Below are 22913 nucleotides of genomic sequence, written 5' to 3'. Positions count from 1 at the left end.
TTTACAAAACTACCGCAGTAGCCAGCAGTCATCAGTTACCTAGTCAGTTAACGGGGCAGCTTGTAAGGGGGCCGTGGCGACATGAAAATCTTGGAGAGGCGGCAGTCCTGCAGGACTCTGTCTCTGACTATGGCGACGTGACTGAGCGATTACTCATATCCGGCAGCGCCACAAGTTCCTGTTACGAGTGCGCGCATTGTCGGACTGAGTGTGCGAGCAAATGGGTCGAGTCTCCGCGTACGTTTATGCGAATCGCAGCTCGAAATCAAGAAATCATATTTGCCCCTGCTTTTGCCAATCGATTGAAGTTTGTTGAAATTTAAACAAACATTTACAGCACAGCTAGTCGAAGGGCAAATAATATTCCCCCACCGGGTCGGAAGTGTTAATTAGATATTATTGTAATTTGATTAGATTTCTCTTTCTTAGGCTTTTCTAGCCTTATAAGATGAGTTTTATATTTTTAAAATATTTTCCTCCTATGTGGACAGTCAATGTTTGTTGACATAAATGAAATAAATTCAACAAATCTGTTAGGCCGTTTGTAAGTTCTCGAAATTAGCAAACAAGCAGCTCTAACACGCCATAAAAAGTTGTTCATACTTCTCTGTCTACCCTTTTATACTGTTTTCTCTATTATATTAAGCAGAGTTGTTCGTTGCGGGCGATGTCTTGAAATGTTTTCCTGTTTTCGTGCTGGCATAAACGTAGTCTGTGTTGGTTGTTTGCTCGGTCGGACATTGGTCTGCTCTGTTGCGGTTACGCGCGCTGAAGTCGTTTAGTTCCAGACCCCAGTCCTGGCCCCAGACCCAGGCCCAAGCCCAGCCGGGATTAAAACCGTCGAGCGTCATTATGACGTTAATGAAATCCAACACCAGGGCCTGCAGTCTGCACCTGTGCCTGTGCCTGCACGCTTCACACCTGCCCAACCGTCCAACCCTTGCATGACGCAGCCGGACCGACCCAGCCCCAGCCATTTGCCGGCCAGTGTGGAAAAACCCTTTCTCTGTCCCTCCAGTCTGGACTTTTCATTTTAATTTTCACAATTATGCATGCAAAAGTGCAATGTTTGTTGGTTTTTGAGTTTTTTTCATTTTTGTTTTGCCTTTTTTTTTTTGCCTTTTTCGTGTGGATTTTATTGCATGTTTTACAAGCGTTGGGCGTTTGCGGCCCCTGATCGGCCTTCTCGCTCGCTCGCGCTCTGGCGCTGTCAAAAACAGCGACAGTTAATATGTCAAATATGCAAAATGCATGTTTCCATATACATTGCATGCATATAGGCATGCGTGTCCCAACTTCTGAACATCTGAACATACTTGTATATAAGCATTCATTGCCTGCCCCAACGCCCGCAGATCGCCGCTATCAAGGCCCTCCCCGTCAGCAACTTCATCATCGTCGTCATCACGCAATGATGATGGTGGTTAAATATTCTCGCTGCCTGATGCACAGCGCTTGCTTAATTATTTTCCCATTTAACGGCATTTAAATTTGATATATTATTAAGTTCCGATTCCACCAAAATGTGGGCGTCGACCCGCATCGCATTCAGGCACGGCACAACATCCCAACACCCACACAAACTCTCCTCTGTGCAACAATTGTTCGAGCTCGTTCTTCAAGTACCAGACTTTAAAAGACTTTAAGCCAATCCTGATACAGGAGAAATCTAATCAAATTACAATAATATCTAATTAACGCCTCCGACCCGGTGGGGGAATATTATTTGCCCTTAAATGTTGACTACAGGAAGAACTATGGAACTGCGGCTGGCGGCACTGAAAAGGGCCTGTTTAGGAGGAGTTACAAGACTTTTGTTTTACAATTCTTTGCTGAAAATAATAATTAGAATTACAAACCGACTGTGCTGCTTGTTTTCAATATTGTATATTTGTTTGTCATTTTTTATTTAGAATCAGAGTTTAAAACGCAGTCGCAGCAGTCATAGAAGATTGTTTCTTATTTAAGACCCAACTGGCATAACTATTTTGTCAAATTGTTAACTAGCATTGAAGACCAATTTTCTGCCAGTTTGTGGAGAAATTTCTTACAATTTATTTAAAAGTTTGTTAGTTTTCCACTTGCTTGCCTTACCGTTTAATATCAAAAAGAGTCAACAGTTCTAAAAATTAAATTATTTTCCGATTCTATTATTACTATTTTGTTGCCATTTAACAAACAACATACATTTGAACACAATTGTATACACCTGGATGGGTGGTCTTAGTAGTTTGTTTTTGTTGCAAATATTCAAAAATAGATGGAATGATCAAATACATTCGGAACATTGTGATTGATCGATTGTGTTCCGCAAACTATCTACGTGTTTCTGGAATTTCGCTGCAAACGGAACCAACTACAAGTACGAATATTTAGGCATTTAGTTTAAAATTGATGGAGTCGTCCAAACACACCTCAGCTTTCCAAAAGAGGTATATTATTAATAGCACTCGAAGTAGAGTCCTTTCCCCTCATAAGGCTATAGGATGTGGCATGGGAAGCTACGCGTACGTGGCATTCCACGTGCCGCTAACATTTGTCAAACTTTTCAAATTTGTTTGACTGTTTGACTGTCTGAACGGCACTCAACTCCCCACCCACTCCCACTCCAGGCTGTCCGGCCAGCCTCCGCCATTCGCTCCCAAAGCACAGAAGCGTTCTTGGCGACGACCCAGTTGAATAGATGATGTGCTACATATTTTCGTTTGTAGTTTGCAGGAAGGGTTCTGGGGGCTGGTTGCTGGTTGCTGTCTCTGTTGCTGCCACACGTACCACACTATTGTGCATGAAGGCGTGCATGTTGCTGATGTTGCTGTTGTTGTTGTGCGCTATTTTATTACGGTTGAAAAGTTGAAATTATGTTTGCGTTGTGTGGCAGTAGTCGTCGTCGTCGACGGCAGCAGCCAACTCTGCCTTTGTGACCAAGTGGCAAAAGCTACAACAATCGGAACAACAAAAACAAGTAGCACACACTGCAGAAGCCACAACAACAACACTAACAGAAGCAGTCCCAGAATAGTTTTGTTGTTTGAACCGCCCCGCAGACACCCATCAACATACAGGCAGAGCCTGAACGCCCGCAGCATTTGAATTTTGGTTGAAGCCCATAGAAGTTTTGGGGGAAGGCGTCGCACTGAGTTGTTTATTAATGTAACATTTAATGTATTTTAAAGTGAAATCTAAAAGCTGCATACCTAAGTAAGTTGATTTACTGCTTGGTAACTGATTAAGAGGCAAAGTTACAGCAATAACGAACCTCCGGCCTTTGATAAAGCACGCTATTTTCGTTTTGAGACAATCTGCAAATTTCACACGATAAGGCCTCGCTTGTTATAAAACTTCCGACAAGAGGTTAGGCCCAAGTCTATATAAATAATAAATAATGTTGCTTATGCAAACAATCAAATGTTATTCCCCCCCGAATCCTACAATTTAACAATCTGTTTCAAGTTATAAAATACAGTGGCAGCTTTGCCTCAACTCTGAATTGCGCCTACAGACATTAACAAAACATTAACTTTTAAATACAATTCTAAAACGCATATACGGTTCAAAAAAAGGTGGTATACATGGGAAAATGAAGTCATTCGCTTTTGTAAATCGGTTCTTTCATTGTTTTGTTAATTTTGATTCAATTTATTGAATAAAACGAAAAAGTTTGTGTGTAAACTAATTCTGTAAATAAAACTGATCGTTCCCAAAACAGATAATAGTTCATTACCAGCTTTGTCTAGATAATCAAAGATCAGGCTTGAATAGAGATGCGTTTCATGAAACGCTACAAAGTAATAATTAATTAGGTATTATTTGTATATCAGAACATACTTATTAATTATTGGAGCCCTGTTCAGCTTCGCTTACCTCGCGAAACTCGTCGACCCCGATAGTTTATCGAATTTAGCGAATATTTGTTTTGTTTTTCTACTCTTCGTGATATTTCTTTTGCATTTCTGTGTTTGGTGCACCATTTTTTTCGATCAAAAAAGTATTGAATGCAATCTGTCTTTTATCCGTTTCGAGAAACTCCTTGAGATCGAGCATGATCGAGCATGAATAATCTTGCCTGAAGCCCTACCCTTCAAGTTTTTAGATAAATAGGTGTGGTGATCACTTTAAGTCTTTACCTCGCAACTAAACTACTGCAGTTTTGTGCCACAATGCAATTGTTGTTGCCGACAACACTTATGGCCATTCCCAGTCCCAGTCCCAGTCCTAGTCCGAGTCCGAGTACATCACATCAATGTCTCAATATGAAATGCGGCAACAAAACATTTTAATGTTTAATAACCATCTTGGGCCTCTGGAATGTCTCCACTTAAAGCGAAATTGGCCAGTTACTGATGATGGTGATTATGCCTTTGGGCTTGTAGACGCCACAATTGCAACAGAGTTGGTAACAAAAAGGCTGCCCATCTCGAGTGCTTTGTACAAATTGTTGACGCAAATGGACATGACAAAAGACGTCATTGCACGCTCGGCCACTGAGCTACTGAGCCACTCTGCCACTCCGGCACTCCGCCACTGAGGCAATGAAGCAATGAGCCAATGAAGCAATTGCTGCGCTGATTGAAATGGCAAAAAGAGCACAGCCGAAAGGAAGGCAAATGGTGCACAATGGCGTGTAATCCAAAACCGACGAACAGACTCATTTGCATAAATTTGCGCGGGCCGGCATTTGTGCACCTGTGGGGAACGGTGCAGGGGCTGGGTTTTGCGAATAGCAGTGGGAGTGGGGGTGGCACAATCTGCCTCCGGCTGCCCTGGAAACCTGAACGGGGCATCAAGGCTCTCTTTTGATGTGTTCAATAATGACAATTTGCAGTATTTGATTGGATTACATGTGTAGTTGGTGTTGGGTATTCATTTACGAAATGCTAATTGGACTGTAACTAACCCTCGATAGATACATACATATTTACATATAAATCTATATTAACGTACATGTTAGCGTGGAAAAAGCCCAGTCTATTGGTGATTGCCTTTTAATTTTGATACCCTGCATCTGAGGGGCGAACGAGGCATGCCAAATGAATCCATCCATTAGACATGCCGGTCTGTCCGACTGTTCGTCCGTATGAACACCGAGAACTTTTGAACCATTCCAGTTGGCGATACAAGCCCACTTACCGAGGGTTTGTCTAATAGAAACGCTGAGCAAGTTTATATTAAATCATAAAAATATGTTTTATGTTTGCCAATCTCGGTATTTGTGTGTTCTTTTGAATACTTAAACATATTCTAAAGTTGAATTAAAATCGGTTCCCTTTATCGTATAGCTGTCATAGAAACAAATGGTATAATAATCACACTGATTGAAATAATGCATTCATAACAAGATTTGGCTTTTGTGTCTCACCACAAGCTGAAGTTCTTTTGAAATCGGTGCACTATGTTATGGGAGCGATTGGTGCAACAAAGTTTATTTTAGTTGCAGGACGAGCAGAGGGTATTTTAGAGTCGGCTTTGAGTGACTTTCACGTTCTGCTCGCTTTGTTTTTCTCTTGTAAATTCGAGACACGTTTGCTTATATGTAAATTAAAAGCTGCAATAAGTACTATATGTGTGATTCGTTGAGGTGGCGCGCATTTGATTTGTTCGTGTCGCTGATTATAAATTCGATTTGAAATTGACAGCGGCCAGCAGGCGCCTCATTTGATTATTCCGCGAAGCATTTATACCTTCTAATTATGGCGATTTGTTTTTTTATGCAAATTCCAGGTGCCCAACATGCCATGGAAGCCGGCGGCAGGGATTAAAGCAACCAACGGCAACACCAATGCCAAGAACAGCACTGGGGGAGAGGCGTCCAGCTCGTCATCCATATCCACGCCATGCTTGCATCAGCTACGCTTTATCGAATCTCAGCAACCGCCTGCCCAGTCGAGTGGGAAGGATGTGGCGACTTCTACGGCCGTAGTTGGCAGTGATGTCTACACGCTGATGCGGACGACGATGACGATGTCGGCGATGGCGGTGGCGGCGCAAGCTTCTGAAACAATACGAACATCATCATCGTCGACACCTGCTGCCGTTGCCACAGCCACGGCCACCACAACAACAACAATAACAACGCCAACGCCAACTAAACTCGAGTGCGCCAACAAAGGTGAGTGCCAGTGCCGTGGCTCTGCTCTGCATCGAGCCCATAAATATATGTACATCCGAGTAGTATAATCAACAATCAATAAGCAACAACAGCAGCAAAGGCAAATTACATTATCTAGTGTTTGTTTTTCATTTTTCCACCAAAGGGTTGTCTATGCATCGATAGATAATTGAATTACGCTCCCATTTACTTCACATAATCAACTTACTTGTATAGTTTGCATTTAGAAAGAGTCCTCTGGCGCTAAACTGAAAACTCCACTGGAAGGAACATAGCCCAGCAATGCAAAAGAAACTCTATGCTCAATATGTGAATAGCATTAAGCTTCTGCTTTTGCAATTGTAATCAGAATTCTGAATTGATATGTGTTTCTAACATTCGCACAAAGCGTTACTAATGCTCCAAACAAATTCAGAAAATAGCTGTTCAACTGACAATGCAGATATTTCGATTTGGATCGATCGTCAAGTTCCATGTCAAACAAAACCGAGCGATTCTATATTTCGCTCGAGATTTATACCTAAATCTGTATATTGTTAACTTCCTATTCAACTTTGTAAGCGTTAGTTGCAAATGAACTCTCATGTTTTACCCGCCAATCATATTCACATTGCAACTTGCCAACACTCTTGACCTTATTTTGGTTGAGCTGCTGGAAAAGCTGTGTTCATCTGAAAAGCACTTCTTAAACTTTAATATTTATCAAAACACATTGAAAACAATAAAGCTTCATAAGCATGGACATAGTATTTATTTCTTAATTCTTCATTATTTGGCAAAAGTTTTCCACTGAGCCAAAAAAATAAGGAAGCCTTTTGAAGGCAAACGCGTTTGATTAGAAAGCGATTTATACAACATTTAAAAAGTCCTATGATTGATTTAGAAGCGAAATGCAAAATATGGCTAAACGTCTATGCCCATAAAAATTAAAATATATCTTCCTTTAAACTCTTCAAAGCATAAAGTGTTGAAAAATTAACTTTTACTGCTATACAAGTATAATTTCCTCTCTGCTATCTTAGTCAGATTCGCCAATTTATTCAAAATCTAATCAGGGGGACGGAACCAGCTAATGTTTTCATGCAATAACTATTATTTTTATTTAAACACAATGTGTTTACAACGTTAATTCAATCGCTTACTGAACCAATACCATTCACAAAGCAATGCTATTAACTTTTATTTAAACACTTTCTGCGACTCTGTCCATTACGGATTATTTATTATGCATAATTCAAATGTTGCCCCAGGCACGATTATGCTTTAGTTTATATTGGAATGAAATCTATATGATTCCATGTAGTATATATTCCTAGAAAGCCAGGCTCCCGGCAGCCCTGACATGAGCAAAAGGGGGGGAAAAAAAGGCGAAGCAGAAGGTCCCAGCAGGCGGGCACTTTTGCGCGCACAAAAGTATGCTATAAAAAAGAGGTGAAGACTGAATTTTTTGCGCAATTGGCAGAAGCAGCGAGGACGCTGAGAAAGCGGAGGACAAATAGCCGAGGAAAAAATGCACGAGTGAGCGGACAAGAACCTTAACGACAAAGACCGTCGTTCGACTCGGGATATAGTGTAGATACGTGCGATAAATGCAAGCAAAGGCAAGCAAGAAGAACCAATGCAAGCGACAAAATGGAGCAGCGCTTGCTTCATACACACACGCCAACACCAACACACACACGCCAACACCAACACACACACACACACGTGAGCAAACAGAGCCTGTGCATACAGCAGGAAAAAGCACGATGATGTTGTTGCTGTTGTTCCTGCTGCTGCTGCTCGTCCTTTTGGAAAACTTAGCGCAGACAATGATAAAGTGAAAATGCACACACGCACACACTCGCACTCGCACGCACACATTGATGTACACAGTCGGACGGCGAGACGGCGCAAACAAAAACACAACAGCGAGTTCAACAAGCTTAAAGCTGCGTTGCGCCGCGCCGCGCCTCGCCGCCCCTCGCACTGCCAGAGCTGGAGAAGGATGTGAGTTTAGCTTTGGCATTTTGCAGGAAGTGCATGCAATGCCGGCAGCTCACTGCACCTTGTTTGTTTGCACAGTTGAGAGGTTGATGGGCGGTGGGGCAGAGTGTGTGGCGTTGTCTCTGTGTGTTGATTTTGTCCTTTGTATGGGCAGTCAAAGGATTTTAACGGTTACCATAGCACAGCAACAAGAGCCCGCCAGCCCGCCAGCCAACCACCAAACAATTTCCCTTTAACAGCTCAACGCTCTTAAATAAATATTATGTTTATTAAATACCCAGGACTATTTAACATTTCCACTTCAGAACGCCTCGAGCTGTCTCCTCAGACAGCTGCTCCCGCAAAACTTTTGCGATTTACGCAAACTTTTTACACCCTAAGCGACATCTAAAAGCTTTAAAACACACATATATTAATAGTTAGACTTGCTAAACGGTGCGTCATTTCGATTTAAACATCATAATATTTAATATTTCATTTAAATTCATACCAATATTCAACTCAACATAGATTTGAAAAGAATACGCTACGCAAAAAATGCTTATTCGCAGAAACAGGAGTTCCAAGTCCAGAATTTTGCTGTTTCATAAAATAGACATGGCCGAGAGACAGACCATCTATTGGAAGCCATATCTTTTAGAGCGAAACAATACAATTTATTTGTGAAAGATGTTTGCAGAATCTGTGTGGACTCTCATCAAGTTGAGTAAATACGTTTAGTCTTTCTTCCTATTTTTTTTTACCCCCATTTCATCGGAGTGTTCACACTTCTTTGTGTTGAATTCGATTCTCTACTGCGTCCAGCACTATTTCTGAATGTTTTGCTCCTTTCTCTCCGCATACTATTCTCGTATTCTGCGTATCAGTTTTGCTTTTCAAACACAAAACACATTCCTTTCAAGCTGCGCTTTGCATAGAAAGGCTGAAAGGGACCCGCTCGTCATTCAAAGCATTTTGATTTCATTTCGAGATATTTGCCTGTCGGGTGCAAGGAACTAAAAAACTGTTGCCAGACGTGATGAGGCCAAGCAGCGAAGCTAAAAGGGTTAACACATTGCGGGCCACTTTAAGTGCAGTCGCCTTTAAAGCAGCACTCAGAGCCATTCCCCGGCTACATGGGCCCCTTGTGGGTGTGAGTCGAGAATGCCGCCAATGCGCGTGGTTAGGTTGGGTTTAATGTTCGAGTAGCTGCTGCGCGTGGGGCTCATGGGGCGCACGGGGCAGTTCGGCAAACATTTGGCAAACATTGTTAAAACTTTAAAATGAAAAGGTTAATTGAAACAAAAGGGACTTGACGGCAAACTTTTGGCCACGCGCGCCCACCGCACAACAGCTTAACCACATGCTCTCACACCTACACATGCATTCACACTCACACCTACACACACACCTACACACACACACACACTCACACACATACCGCAATTGCAGTCGGCCAAGAGTCAGCGAGAGGGCCAAGTCAAGTCGAGCCAATCAGCGGAGCATTAAAAACAGCGAACAAAGCAAAAGTTTTGCGCGTTTTAGAAATTTGTGCAGCCCGTCGCGGTCGGTGTCGCTGCCGGCGTCGACGTCGACATCGACGTCAGCATTCACAGCCATTGCATGGCTAAGTTGCGGTCTAACCCTGCTGTGGGTGGGACTAGCCATTTGCCTGCTGGCCGAGAAAGACAGGCACTCCATTCTCCAAATAGAACTATCTGCAAAAACATTAAAAACAATTGTCGGTAGCTAGAGATTTCCATATTTGAGATTCACTTAAAAGCACAACAAAAGTTGCATTTTCGTCAAAAATGCTGATCAAGAGGTTCATCACCTTCCCCACTGGGCTTCGATTTGTGATTTGTGTTGTCTAATTATTACAAAGGAATGTAAATTATATTTTAAAGTCCTGATAGAATATCTTGGTATGCGTTCTAATTCGTCCGCTTCATGCTGTGAAATAAACGAAAAGTTATATTTATGTTATAGAACCCATGAAGTATGTTTGTGGCTTTTCATCGAGGTTAAAGTTCAGGCGGTCATGTTCCGGGTCGCGAACATAAAAGCGCTTTTAATTTCAAGCAGTTTAGATGCCCATTTGAAGTTATGTTTCCAAATTACTCCTGATGGCATTAATAGAAAGCTACTATTATATTTTAATTCAGTTACTTTACTTAATTGATTAAGTGAACAAACATGGGCTACCTAAAGAAGATAAATCAACTCATAATTGAGAAAGCGCAAAAGGAATATAAAAATGTATGTATAGGACATGATTTAAATTTTATTCGAAACCTAAATTGGGCTGAACGGGAACTTTAATAGGATCTATTTTGCTAATTCCATAAAATACCATTCTTAGTCGATTTAATCTAAAAATTTAAAGATTTTTAAAAATTAATTTAAACATTAATTAAAAAAATGTTTTATTTTGGTTCGGTTCGGGATAGACCTCACTCAGAATAAGATTTTCTGCAAAAATAGTTTATGATTTTTATAATTTTCCCCAAAATGACAACCGAGTTTACATTTTGTCTGCTCAAGAACACATTTGGTGGGAGTTTTACAATACACATGTCCTACCTCTGCTCTCCATCGCATCTGTGGGTTGTTCACATTATAGATAATGGAATATATCCCATTTTTATAGAACAACAACCGATTGTGTGCGGGCTTAAAATGGGAATAATGTGTGTCCCTGGCCTTTTTATTTAAAATCGTTACATGTGCTGTTCCCATTCAATCTGTTTGACGACGGTCTGACAAACTCGTTTCGATGCACTTCTCATTGGGTTATTGCCGTGCCGGCTGGGGGCTGTTGGCGTTTTCTTTGTTTTTCCTGTCATTTTAATTAAGTTCGCCATTAAATGCTGCACTCACAGCAGCACATTCGCGTCGCAACCCACACAGAAGCGCACTTGCAGCACGCATTATGGACCAGCGGAGCACTTGTTGTTGTGGTCGCCCCACCACCACCACCACCTCAGCTCTTTCGTCCTTTTCCATGTGCACACGCGGCGCTGGCATTTCCTTCTCTCCAGGCTCCCTAATAAGTTTGCGCTTCACGTTCTCCTGTTTTGATTTTATTGTGCTTTTCCCAGCCATTTCCAGTTTCCCACTGTGGTACGACACTCGACGCCTGGCAACGGTTTTTTCTGCTTCTTTCTGTTGTTGTTGTTGTTGTCTGTCATTGTCAAACGCTTTTAGTTTTGGTCCTTGCCGTCGAGAAGTGCTTTTCAGCGTTTCCTCGAGCTTCAGTGCAGCCCAGCGAAGCATAAAAGAGAGGTAAGGCGCCAGCGGCGTGACCTGACCTTACTGCCGTGCCTTTATCTTGGCTGAGTTTTGCAATGGGAAACGGAAAACTTTAACCGTAGCGTTCGCCCCTTTTTTAAACCCTCTACGAGGGTAAATGGATATAATCACATCCGGCAGGTGCATGTAGAATCCCTTAAAAGTCGACACAGTCATATGGGCTTCTACGTTTGATGCGTGAATCATCAAACATATGTATGTGGGTTTTCTTGGTATACCCAACAGCACCCTTCTCCGCATCCTTATGCAAGTATTTTCAGTCCGGGTCCTGAAACATATGGGATCGAATATTATAAATTCATTTGTAGAGACATGAGTCAGTTTCATGAGGAACTGCAACCCTTTGGTCTTTGGTGTTTCTGTGCTTAGATGCATTCTAATTTTGAAATGCTTATAGGGTAGGCTGTCAGTTCACGCAAGTGCACTCTGGGAAGAAGCATGGTCTCTGTATGTTGGCCAAGTTAACTTATACTTATGTACATCCAACTTAGTTATGAAGATAATGTCCTTTAAACTGATTCTCATTCGCAGATACTGATTGTCTGAAATATGGCGATGCACTAAACGCTGCGACTACCAAGCTCTCCCCCTATGCTGTACCAACTACGCCCGCAGTTACGACCATGCTAACTAGTCAAGCTGTCGCAATCGGCAAAGGGTCTCGCCCAATGCATGTGATAAATGGTGGCGAGAATCGGAATCAAGTGCAGCAGCAGCCAACGCCACCGCCAGCACCACCGCCGCAACAGCAACAGCAGCTGCAGCAGCAGCAGCAGCAGAAACATGTGCAGCAGCAGAAGCCGAACTTCAACGATGATCCTGCCGGCTACATGCAGCAGCAAACGGCTCTGCTGCACAATACGCTAAGCGGAGGACTGGAAGGAGGCAACGCATCTGGTGGTGGTGTCATGTCCCGGGTGGAGAACAGTGTCAGCATCAGCCGCAAGGCGCAGTTGATTTGCACGACGGCAAAAGCCCTACCACAGGAGCCGATTGTGCATAGTTCGCAGCAGATGTCACATCCGCCGCTCCAGCAGCAGAAATCACTGTCGAATCTGCAGCAACGGCAGCGCATTCGACGTCTCTCGCTCTTTGCTGGCGGCAAGTGGGAACTGGAGCCGTCTGGAGCGCGTTCATTGCATGTGGAGACGCTGCCGCCGGCATTTGTGCGTCCACAAAAGCCGCAAATTTCCAGTATTACGGTGGTGTCTGCGCCACAGGATTCTCCAGTCTCCTCCAGCACTGCAATGGCGCAAGCCCGTAATGTGAACGAGTCAGAGAAGCGACCTGAGCAGGTGGGTGCCATATCGACCAGCCATGAGAGTCCACGGCATAGTCTTTCGTCGCCAACGGAGTCGCCGGACTCATTGAAGAGTGCGCCATCGGCCTCGCCTGTGCCACAGCCTCAGCCTCAGCAGCAATCTTCAACCCTGGTAGCCACATTACCCACGCATGCCAAGGCGCAGATTCTCCAGATGCGCGTGCAGAATCAGCAGCTTCAGCAGCAGGTGCAGCAAGCCTCAGCCGCGCAGCACACTCAAGTGCGCATTGTGCGTCAGGCGGCGCAGCCGACCCGCTTGCCAGTTGCCAGCACTGTGGGGGCCACTCTCACCCGCAGCATTGTCACTACAATTGCGGGGGCAAGTCGCGCAGCGAACACCTTGACGACCATGACTAGCACAGCCGCAGGAAACCACATACAGAAGCTCAGCGAACAGAAGATCTCGCCAAACAATCAAATCACCGTGAGTCAGCTCCAGCAGCTGCAGCCGCTGCTGCGCCCCAACGACCTCGCCAACAATGGCAGTCAGATCATTATGACGTCATCGGGGCAGCTGCTCGTTATACCTGCTGCGAGCAGCAAGCCGCAGGCGCAACAGCAGCGACAAGCGGCCCAGCCCACAAACGTCATAATACAGCAGCAGGCTGGAGCTAACGAGCTGCCGCAGCTGGCAGCCAGTGCCAATGGTGGACTTATCCTACAAAATGGAGCACAGCACTCGCATTCGAATGGTAGTGGCTACCTCGTTGGGCAACCCAGCGGTGCCAATGCCAGCAGCTCCGCCACCACTGTCATTCTCAACTCCAGCCATAACATATTGACGGCCGGTGGAGCCAAACTCTTGCACGCGGGGGGCCAACAGCTTATTGCCACACCAGCTGGCGGACATCATCAGCTTATCAGCACATCGCAGGCGGCTAGTCAGGCAGGACAGGCAGCCACACAGACCGTAGTTCTGAATACACTGCCCAATGGTGGCTACATTGTGCAACAACCGGCGCAGTCGGCTGCACAGCCACTGGATACCACACAGCTGATGAGCTCTACACACCACCAGGTTCACCAGCACCACACAATGCAGCAGCCCACGGCAAATACTCAGGCACTCATCATCAGCTCGCCGGAGACGAAACGCCGGCAGCGCAAACGGAAGAGCTCGCTCAGCATATCAACACCGCCAAGTTCGCCCGCCAAGATTCATTCGCCCCAGATCTCGCCCAGCATACCTAGCCAGGCACCGGCACTTCTCCAGCAGGCAGCGGCCGCGGCAGCTGCGCAACAAACCACTCACCCACAAGTTGTGCAGATTACCACAGGTCCTGCAGCAGCGTCTGCGCAAACTGCTCAGTTCCCCCAGCAGTTTCAACTTAGTCCCGGCATCCAGGGCATTGTGGTTAACAAGCCAGCATCGCAGCCTGCTCCACAAACGCATCAGCTATTGCTGCAGAATGGCCAAATTCTACAGCACGTTAATCTAATTGGGCAGCAGCTGCTCATGCCAGCGGGTCTGGTGATGGCGCCCGATACCACTCTGCTTCAGATACAGAATGTGGGCGCTTGTGCTCCAGGAACGAGCATCCTGACTCCACAGGGCCCCGTCATGCTGCGCACGCCTTCACCACAGAATAAGCCTTTCATTTCGCCCAGCGCCTCCGGCCAGCAGTACATTGTGGGCGCCAATGGACAACTTAGCCCTATTGGCCAGATATACTCGACACCAATGGGGCTGGTAATGCCAACGGCCCAGCAGACTAACCAAACGGGAGCCGCCACTGCTGCCGCCTATGTGCAGGCCAGTCCGACGGCGACCATTCAGCTTCAGCCGCAACCGCATCCTAACCAACAGCAGCAACAGCAGGCTCACCAACAGATCGGCCTGCAGTCCACGGCATCGACGACGGCCACACTTCAACCTGTGCTTGCCACGAACACCGAGAAGAGCTACATAGAGTCGATGAATGTCAATGGTCGCCACATGACCGCCGCCAGTCCTCCGGACACAACAACATGCAGTCCACACAGCCCGGAACGACCACCCAGTCATCGAAGCACTGGCAGCGATATGGTGAGCACATCCTTACACAAACTCCATAGACAAAAATCATATTTAATCGACTTTGTTCTTGTTACAGGTCCAGTGTGTTTCCAGCTCGGAGCCGGATGCTGCGGTTTCGCCACAAAGCACCGACAGTCGTCAGTCGCCCTCCTCAACGGACTGCGAGCGAGGTAAGTTGTATGGCATATACCTTTATTTACATATCCCTTAATCCATCCCATATTGCACAGGTATCTACTCCACGCACTCGTTCAGTCAGCCCAGCAGCGTGTTCAAGCCAATGGAGCCGAAAATTCGACGTTTACACATCACATCGCAGGCAGCTGCAGCAGCAGTTTCGGAGAACGGAAATGGAGCTCTCACCGGTCTTGGCATGGGTGCCATGGCTCAAGGTATGCGCATGGTCAAGTCCACGCCATTGTCCATCTCATCGTCATCAACCTCATACCCAGTCCCAGCTGCAACCATGGCCACTGCCCCATCGGCAGGGAGCCTAATGCATTCGCAGGTGTCCGCGCATCACGCTCCCCCCAGCCATAGCCACATCATGCACTCGAACAGGCATTCTAACAACCACAGCCATAGCCAACCCTCCAGCGCTTACATGCACCTCAATAACCACAAAGTAGTTAGCGTCGAGTACCAGGGTAAGGTCTCGCCTACGTTCATTTACCACTAACAGCACCATCCACAGCACTAACTAACCAGCCTTTCACCAAATTAGAACACTCTGCACGCGTATCAGCATGCTGAGGACATTGTCGCATTCATTTAAAAACCAATAATACCAATTATCGAACTTTGAAAGAATGTAGCAATGCTCCTTCATTATACACTCGCCATCCATTTCTGCATCCCCATATGTGTGTCACTGTCATTGCCATTGTTTTGTTTGTATTGTTTGTGTCTTCTCGCTCTGGTGTCGGTCCTCCTCGCCCACTAACCAAGACAGAGTTCTCGCTTTCGTCAAGTTGCTCATAGAATAAGAGCGCCCATAAACCCACCCCTATCTACGTGTGTGTGCCTTTCGTAGAGTCGTCCACATCGCCGCCCAACATCCCCAGCACAACAACGACCAAGACGGTACCGCCTTCAGCCTTGCCACCGGCAGAAGAACCCTCCGATGCACCTCCTAGAATGAAGGCAACAACATCCACACCCAGCAAGCGAACCCGTCAGCGGGCTGTCCGCGTCACGCCAAGCAACATGCTGCCCCTGATGCCGCCACGCTCCTTTGCCATCGGGGAACTTATTTGGGGGCCGGCGCGCGGTCATCCCGCCTGGCCAGGCAAGATCGTGAAGATGCCCGATGGCATGTGCACGCCATCAAAGCAGTTTGATCATGTCTGCGTGCAGTGGTTTGGTGGTGGGGGACGCTCCACCTCTGAGCTGATTCCGGTCAACCTATTGCAGAGCCTGTCCGAGGGCCTGGAGGCACACCACAAGGCGCAAAAGGATACTAGAAAGTGAGCATCGAGCCAGGTCAAGATGTTTCTTTAAAGGGGGTGACAGCAAACGCTCTGACAAATGAAAAATGTCTAAGCACTGGCTGCAGGAATATTAGTTAGTTACTAAAATATTCAGGATAGGTCATTAGCTTACAACCAAGCGAGCTTCGAAACTTCTTCAATGTTAGGAGGTTGACATCAGAATTGTGATTCATAAAAGTATTTTCTGGGGATTTCCGATCAGATGCCGTATGAACCTTTAATGATCTCTTTAGACTTCCCCAGAGCAGCTGCTGCTTGGATCTGTACCCATTCAACAGGTGGTGGTACTGCTTTGAATCCCTTTTTAAGCCCTAAGGACATACTACAAATGACGAGAAAAGTCTATATAAATAGGTAGACCTGTCCGTCTATCCGTCCGTACTATAACTCCCTTCGATGGTAATCATCATTCTTCGTACGATAGATTGTTTGTTTTTGAAGATATCGTAAGATGTCATCAAAATTCTGTTAGCAGACAGGGGAGGACATTGGAAATGTTTTGCTGTACATACTTAGAGGAATAGCTTTAAATATTTGCAGCAGTTAGAAGACACAATAGTTTTAAATTGTAGCTAAGTAGAATATTGAATTTCTTTTATAAATATGTATTTAGTATTGTTAAAGTTTTTTTTTATTATTTAGTGTTTGCATTTAAAGTTTGAATTTTAATTAATTTGATTTTAGCCTTAGAACTGATAGATTTAATTGCATTTTAAATTAGATTTAATTTGACACCACATTGTAAATTTTGATTTACGCTAATTAATATATTTTCGTTTTTATTTATTTTTATTAATGTTACTATGCGCTGACCGATCCCTGCCAACCCTGCCATCTGCATATGTGTATAACTTACTGTCTGTGTATGTGTGTGTGTGCGCATCATCATCATCATATGCAACAAACAATATCCCCCAACAACACCGAAACCCCAATACACACCCCACAACAACCACCACCACAAAAACCAACAACAACCACTCAAAGGAGCCGCAAACTGAACTCGCAACTCGAGCGGGCTATTCAAGAAGCAATGACTGAGTTGGATAACATTTCAGCTTCGTCGACCACCACGTCGGCGAGCACAATGGGCAGCCCTCCCGCTGTCACCCACAACCACAGCCAACAGCAGCCCACGTCCACGAGTAATGTGTCCGCAGCCCATATTGTGATCGCCAACAGCAGCAACAACAACAACAGCAGCAGCAGCAACATCAATGGCTTAGCACGCAATAAGCGCGTGGCAACGACATCCACTGTCGGTGGCGGTGGCGGAAGTGGAAGCAGTGTGGTGCTAACCGCCAGCACATTGAGTGGCCTCTTCAGTCAACAGCGTCCGAAGCCCATACGCATAGCGCCTGCGCCACCGTCGACCGGCACTGGAGGCACCGCTGCAGCCACCGTCTCGGCCACGGCCAAGGCAGAGCTCTTGAGGCTGACCAAATGACCAGCGCCGACGTCGACGTCGCAGTCTGTGTCGGGCACGGCGTCGACTCTGACAACAACAACAACTACTCGCAACTATACGCTAATTATTGGGCATAAGTAGGGCAACCAAATCGGAGGAGATTAGTTAGATCTACGATGCTAAACAAATATCCATTGTCGCTTGCCAGTTGTTAGTCCCAAAACGCTTTGGAGTTCGTTCGTTTTCATATGTATATCGTTTCTCTCTCCCTCCCTCTCGCCCCCCTGCCGCGACTCTGCTTAGTTGCGCTCGTGCGGTAGGCTCTCCAAGGGCCAACTGTGCGGCGTTGCCACACTTTCGAAATAGACAATAAATACCAACAAGATAACAAAATGTTAATGGAATGAAAGAAGTTACAAAAAAGAAAAGAAAACAAAAACAGAAAGTTTTTAAAATAATTAGCATACACGAAAATATTCGTTGCATTTTCAACGGCCATTTTTTATTTGTTTTGTACATAATTGCAAATACCGTTATCGAAATATGCCCATCATACACATGCATACATACATATAGCCGCATACAGTATGCATAGAATTAAAAACGAAATATTTATTTATTGCATACATACATATATGTAAGTACATAAGTACGAGTATGTACATGCAAACACATGGAATTAATAGGTTTTTTGTAGGATTTTGTTTTTGTTGCAATTTATAGATGTAACTTTTATTTTTATAACTAGTTAGCCTAAGCACATTGTTAGCCACTAAGTATAAGTAAACAACAACAACATAAGCGACCACATTTGAAGCTTACGCAATTGAGTTCGGCTTAATCCAACTACACAAGTACACAGACAAACACACATACATACACACACGTGTGTGTGTGTCAAACAGATAAATCAAAAGTTAAAATCAACAGCTCCTGTTTCCTGTTTTTAAATAATGACAAGAAGCGGAAGTAGAAAAACAAGAAAGAAAGTACAGTAATTGCATAATTACGAAAACAAAATCATAAACAACATTTATGGAGTAATTAAGGAAAACTAATGGAAAGAAATTATATTTATAAACTTGTTATTATTTATTTAGTTCAACTATTGTAATATTACGAAAAAAGAAAAAATTACAAATTGAAACAAGTAGCGAAACAAACAAATGGAAACCCCAGAAAGAACAAATAAATGGTAATTTATTCCCAAGAAGTAGAAGCAAAATTGTGTTTGGAGCTTTCTCAAAATCTCATCTCATCCCATGAGGATCAAACATTTCCAGTTCTCAAAAATGGCAATTTAAACGTTCGTCCCTGCCGAGCTTCAATGGTAACTTAATTAAGTTATTTACACTCGCTGGGCATTTGAAGAATCTTTCCCTGGATCTGGCTGGATTACGGGAACTGCGATTACATTGAACTTTTGAACGATTGGAAAACTCAACCGTGCGAACTCAAAATTTCAGCTCATACTTCAATTGCATAATTACAATTATAATTATAAAACGAGTAAAAATGCTAAGCTTAATTAGATATGCACGAATATTGGAGCAGTAATTCCCACTTACATTCAAAATTTTTGATTAAATTTGGCAAGATAAACATATCTCCCCAAACGTGCGGATCGTTCCAATGGTCTTAAATGAAGGATTGACTATTTTTGGACATTAGCTGGTATTTTAAAAAAGGATGTAGGACTAATTGCTGTCCCGATTTTCTGGTAGCAGACTGGATCCCGATCTGTTTTGGTACGAACAGCCGGACAGCTGGAGCAATCCTTTTATATTTTTGTGTGTATCTTAAGTGTATGATTGATAATAAATTGTGTGCCAGTGGGACCAAAATGTTGAGCTTCCGACTAACAGACAGGAAAGCATTAAGCTTTGTGGAGCAAAAATATGCTGAGCGCCTCAACTACAACGTTGTGTCCTGGAGAGAGCGATGAGTCGCTATTATCCACGAACAGGCACTTTACGGCGACGAGCATTTACGCGTTCCTAGCTTCTTAATCAAATGTTATCCTCGAGCAGGAGGTCGTTGTCATCGCCACGATCTGGGAGACACACGAAGAACTCCAGTAGGTTGAGGATGGGACCGCGGGAGAAAGGATTCTGGTAGCGGCCCCGTTTGTCTCGCAAGTACGGATACCGTTTATAGTTAAACATCTCGTTAGTGGTCAGATTCATGCAGGCGTGCAGGATCTGAAAGCAGAAACAATTCAGTGATAGCGACAAGCTCTACAAGTATATCTCAGTAAGCGTACCGATGTGCAGGTGAGAATCCATCCGAGACCACAAAAGACCACAGCTTCTATCAGACCCAACACGTACAGCAGCGTGAAGCCCTCGATCATGACGCAGTAGCAGGCGAAGTAGATCGTGAAGGAACAGTTGACGGCCACCGAAAGCACAAACAGGAAGAACCACATCCGATTGCGCAGTCCCACACAGTTATAGATGAACGGACAGTGGTGGTCGAAGTTGGTGACACACCGATTACAAACACGACAGTGCTTCGCCCGCAGGGGACGCAGACACCGGCAGCTGTGGCACAGCCTGGTGAGAATAACGTTGCGCTTCTTCAGCTTGTCGAAGTACGGGATTTGCTTGATGGCCCGATAGTAGGCATCCGAGCTGAGCGGTATATAGCCGGGGTCGCGTCGGTTGGCAATGGCCCAAGTTATCCACATCACCGCATTCCAGTAAATGAAGCAATAATGCGAGCGTCGCAATATATTCCACGTAATTGGTATGGCCTGAAAGAGTTATAAGGCACTGTACATCTTTTAAAGTTCCATGGAGGTATAGGAATTAGTCAAAAGATTCCCAACACCTGCCTGACCATAAGGTATGTATATATTTGTATAAATCACAATTCCCCATTCTCAGGATTGTTCACAATTTAGGATTACCCCTCTATCATCTTCATCACCCTCTCACTCACCCGTATCATGTACATGGGGTAGCCCCAGAGCAGGACTGAGAATAGGAAGAGAAACAGCGGGCCCTTGGAGTCGCCTGCTCCGCCGAAAAGCCAGCCCCAGCTCTCTGAGACGGATGGTATCCAGCGGGACTTCTTTTTCACCTCGGTGTACAGCAGACGCACCACATCCTGATGCTGATGGGCCTGGGCCAGCATTATGGGTGTCTTGCCGTTCTTGTCGCGAGGCTGCAGGTCGAGGCTCGATTTCTCGCACAACAGACGCACGCACGTCATGTTGCCCGACAAGCAGGCCAGATGCAGCGGAGTGGATCCAAAGTTATCCGTCTTCTGCAGCTCCACTCCGGAATACATGAGCAGGCGCATCAGATCCGCGTGTCCCTTGTAGGCCGCCCAATGAAGGGCCGTATCTCCATTTATGTCTGTCAAATTATTCAGCGCCCCCATGCCAAGCAGATAGGCGGCTGTGGCGGTGCGTCCATACATGCAGGCGAGCATTAGCGGTGTAAGTCCCTTGAAGTCGGCCGCGTTCACGGCGACTCCGGCCTGGAGCAACACTTGAACCACGGCTGCGTGGCCCTTGCGACAGGCCCAGTGTATGGGCCTGGGCCCTTGTGTGCCGAGACAGGGAAGATCGATTGGAGCGCCACGTTCGATTAAATAACGCATGAGCTGCACGTTGCCGTTCAATGCGATCCAGTGGGCGGGCGTGTAGCCATGACGATCCCGGGCCGACAGGCACTCCATGCCGAATTTCTCCACCAAGCTCTCCACTTCGCTCACCTCCCCGTTCTTGATGATGTCGAATATTTCGTCGAGCATGCTGTCTTGGTCGGTGCAGTCGTTGCCATTGCCCTCGCCGTCATGATTGCCGCCCACACGTCCTGATCCCGTCAGCGGCGGCGAGTGCGGCCGATGGTCCACATCGGCGTGCGTGCCGCCATCCTCCTCTGCCACCATGTTGCATGATGCGGTCAGGGGCAACGCCCAAACACTGCGCGCTGCCCCCGGACTGGGATGCACCTTGCTGGAAGCCACGTTGTAGAAATCAAAATCTACCCCAAGACGTTCCGCAGTGCCACCAGATAGTGGTGGTTGGTGGTGGAGAGGGTTTTCAAGTAGATGTGCAATTTTGTTGGCTGTTCCTGTACTGCTGGTTGAAATAAACGTTCGTCTTAGCCAGAGCTGGACTCAATACACCAACTTGCTGCGATTTCTCCAAAAGATTCAACCCGCCAGTGGCACAAAATCGAAATAAATACGACACCACGCGATGGCACGCAAATTATGTCAGCGAAGAAAAAATCAATAACAACACCGAATACTACAAGCTGGGGGGTTGCGAAGGTTCGAATTCGAGTTGGCGCCAAAACAACAGCAGCTGCTCAGCTTTTGATTCCGCCAAAGCAATGAGGGTGCGAGGGCGCACAGAGAACTGTATTATCCTTGCGAATCGAGAGATAATAATGTCTGTGCGCGCCTAATCAACAGTTTTAAATGCGAACCCATTGTGTGGTAAGTGCTTATTTTAGTTACCTGCGCCATTTGATTAATTTGCTAGCGTTTATGTGTGTTAATGAGGCAGAACATTTTAATCTATTAATTCATTAGTTCAACCACTTCTAAATGAGGATGTACCGAAATTTTCAGAGACTTAGCTGTTCGTGGAAAAAGTTGAAAAACTAACAATTTATTGCACCTTCAGTATCTGCAGCTACCGCCCATATAGATAGATTCTCATCACTTGACCAAACTCGTAATATAAGTAGACGATTTTCAGTGGAAGCTTGTCTCGTATATCTTCCTGAAAAGTGCGCTCCTATACCTTTCGATTAGCATGGGTATCAATTATGACTGAAGTTTATTTATTTTATCCGAATCTTTGGACCCTTCTCACTCAGGGCATTCTCTTTTTTGGGAATTCGAGCTCCAAAGGGGGAAAATTTTTTTTATGAAAATTTCACAATTTTCAAACTTAGTTTGTATACTCTGTATCTTGCAATTTAAAAACCAGAAACACTCACAACATTCATATTTTGTATTAAAAATTGAATTCATAAACGCATATGTACATACATATGTATGAATAGATAGCGTCTGCATTCAAAAATAAAATATATGTAACTATATATTTACACACACACATATGTACAATATGCAAATTCAACCGTGTTTATATCTAGAAACTAATAGCACTCAATTTCACATTTCGATTCAAAGCTGAAATTTTGGCACAAGTTTCCTGTTAAATTGTAGGTGACTTTGCTTTACACTTGTTCCACAATATTGTTATTTAATTTTTCGGAAATTTCACAATTTAATTCTCGATTTGCCTGCGCTTAGGTACTTGGTAT

At 44.9% G+C, this 22913-nt stretch overlaps 2 protein-coding genes across 2 annotated transcripts in view; one reads left to right on the top strand and one right to left on the bottom strand.

Moving 5' to 3' along the window:
- LOC115621016 (chromatin modification-related protein eaf-1) overlaps positions 1 to 17658 on the top strand; it is a 35389-nt gene extending 17731 nt beyond the window's left edge. Inside the window, exons 5-11 of the mRNA XM_030514536.1 lie at positions 5719 to 6106; positions 11915 to 14730; positions 14798 to 14891; positions 14952 to 15113; positions 15174 to 15368; positions 15755 to 16187; positions 17199 to 17658. Coding sequence (XP_030370396.1) covers positions 5719 to 6106; positions 11915 to 14730; positions 14798 to 14891; positions 14952 to 15113; positions 15174 to 15368; positions 15755 to 16187; positions 17199 to 17658 — 4548 coding nt within the window. The remainder of the gene's footprint in view (positions 1 to 5718; positions 6107 to 11914; positions 14731 to 14797; positions 14892 to 14951; positions 15114 to 15173; positions 15369 to 15754; positions 16188 to 17198) is intronic.
- Positions 17659 to 18775: 1117 nt separating this feature from the next.
- On the bottom strand, positions 18776 to 22068 carry LOC115621015 (probable protein S-acyltransferase 23). The gene is made up of 4 exons (XM_030514535.1): positions 22065 to 22068; positions 20563 to 21749; positions 19883 to 20374; positions 18776 to 19820 (listed from the first exon to the last, which is right to left on the bottom strand). Exons 1-4 carry the CDS (start codon positions 22066 to 22068, stop codon positions 19629 to 19631), a joined length of 1875 nt encoding a protein of 624 aa, XP_030370395.1. The 3' UTR covers positions 18776 to 19628.
- Positions 22069 to 22913: the final 845 nt, after the last annotated feature.

The sequence above is a fragment of the Scaptodrosophila lebanonensis genome, unplaced genomic scaffold, assembly GCF_003285725.1.
Source record: "Scaptodrosophila lebanonensis strain 11010-0011.00,11010-0021.00 unplaced genomic scaffold, SlebRS2 tig00000024-arrow-pilon, whole genome shotgun sequence".
Taxonomy (NCBI): Eukaryota; Metazoa; Arthropoda; class Insecta; order Diptera; family Drosophilidae; genus Scaptodrosophila; species Scaptodrosophila lebanonensis.
The sequence above is the reverse complement of the archived record's forward strand: the minus strand, read 5'-3'. Positions and strand labels throughout refer to the sequence as shown.

Excerpts from the sequence above, each read along its gene's own strand:
- LOC115621015 (XM_030514535.1), bottom strand. Across the intron at positions 20,375-20,562 it reads ACCCCATGTACATGATACGG|GCCATACCAATTACGTGGAA; the intron begins GTGAGTGAGAGG and ends TAACTCTTTCAG. Across the intron at positions 19,821-19,882 it reads GGATTCTCACCTGCACATCG|ATCCTGCACGCCTGCATGAA; the intron begins GTACGCTTACTG and ends TTCTGCTTTCAG.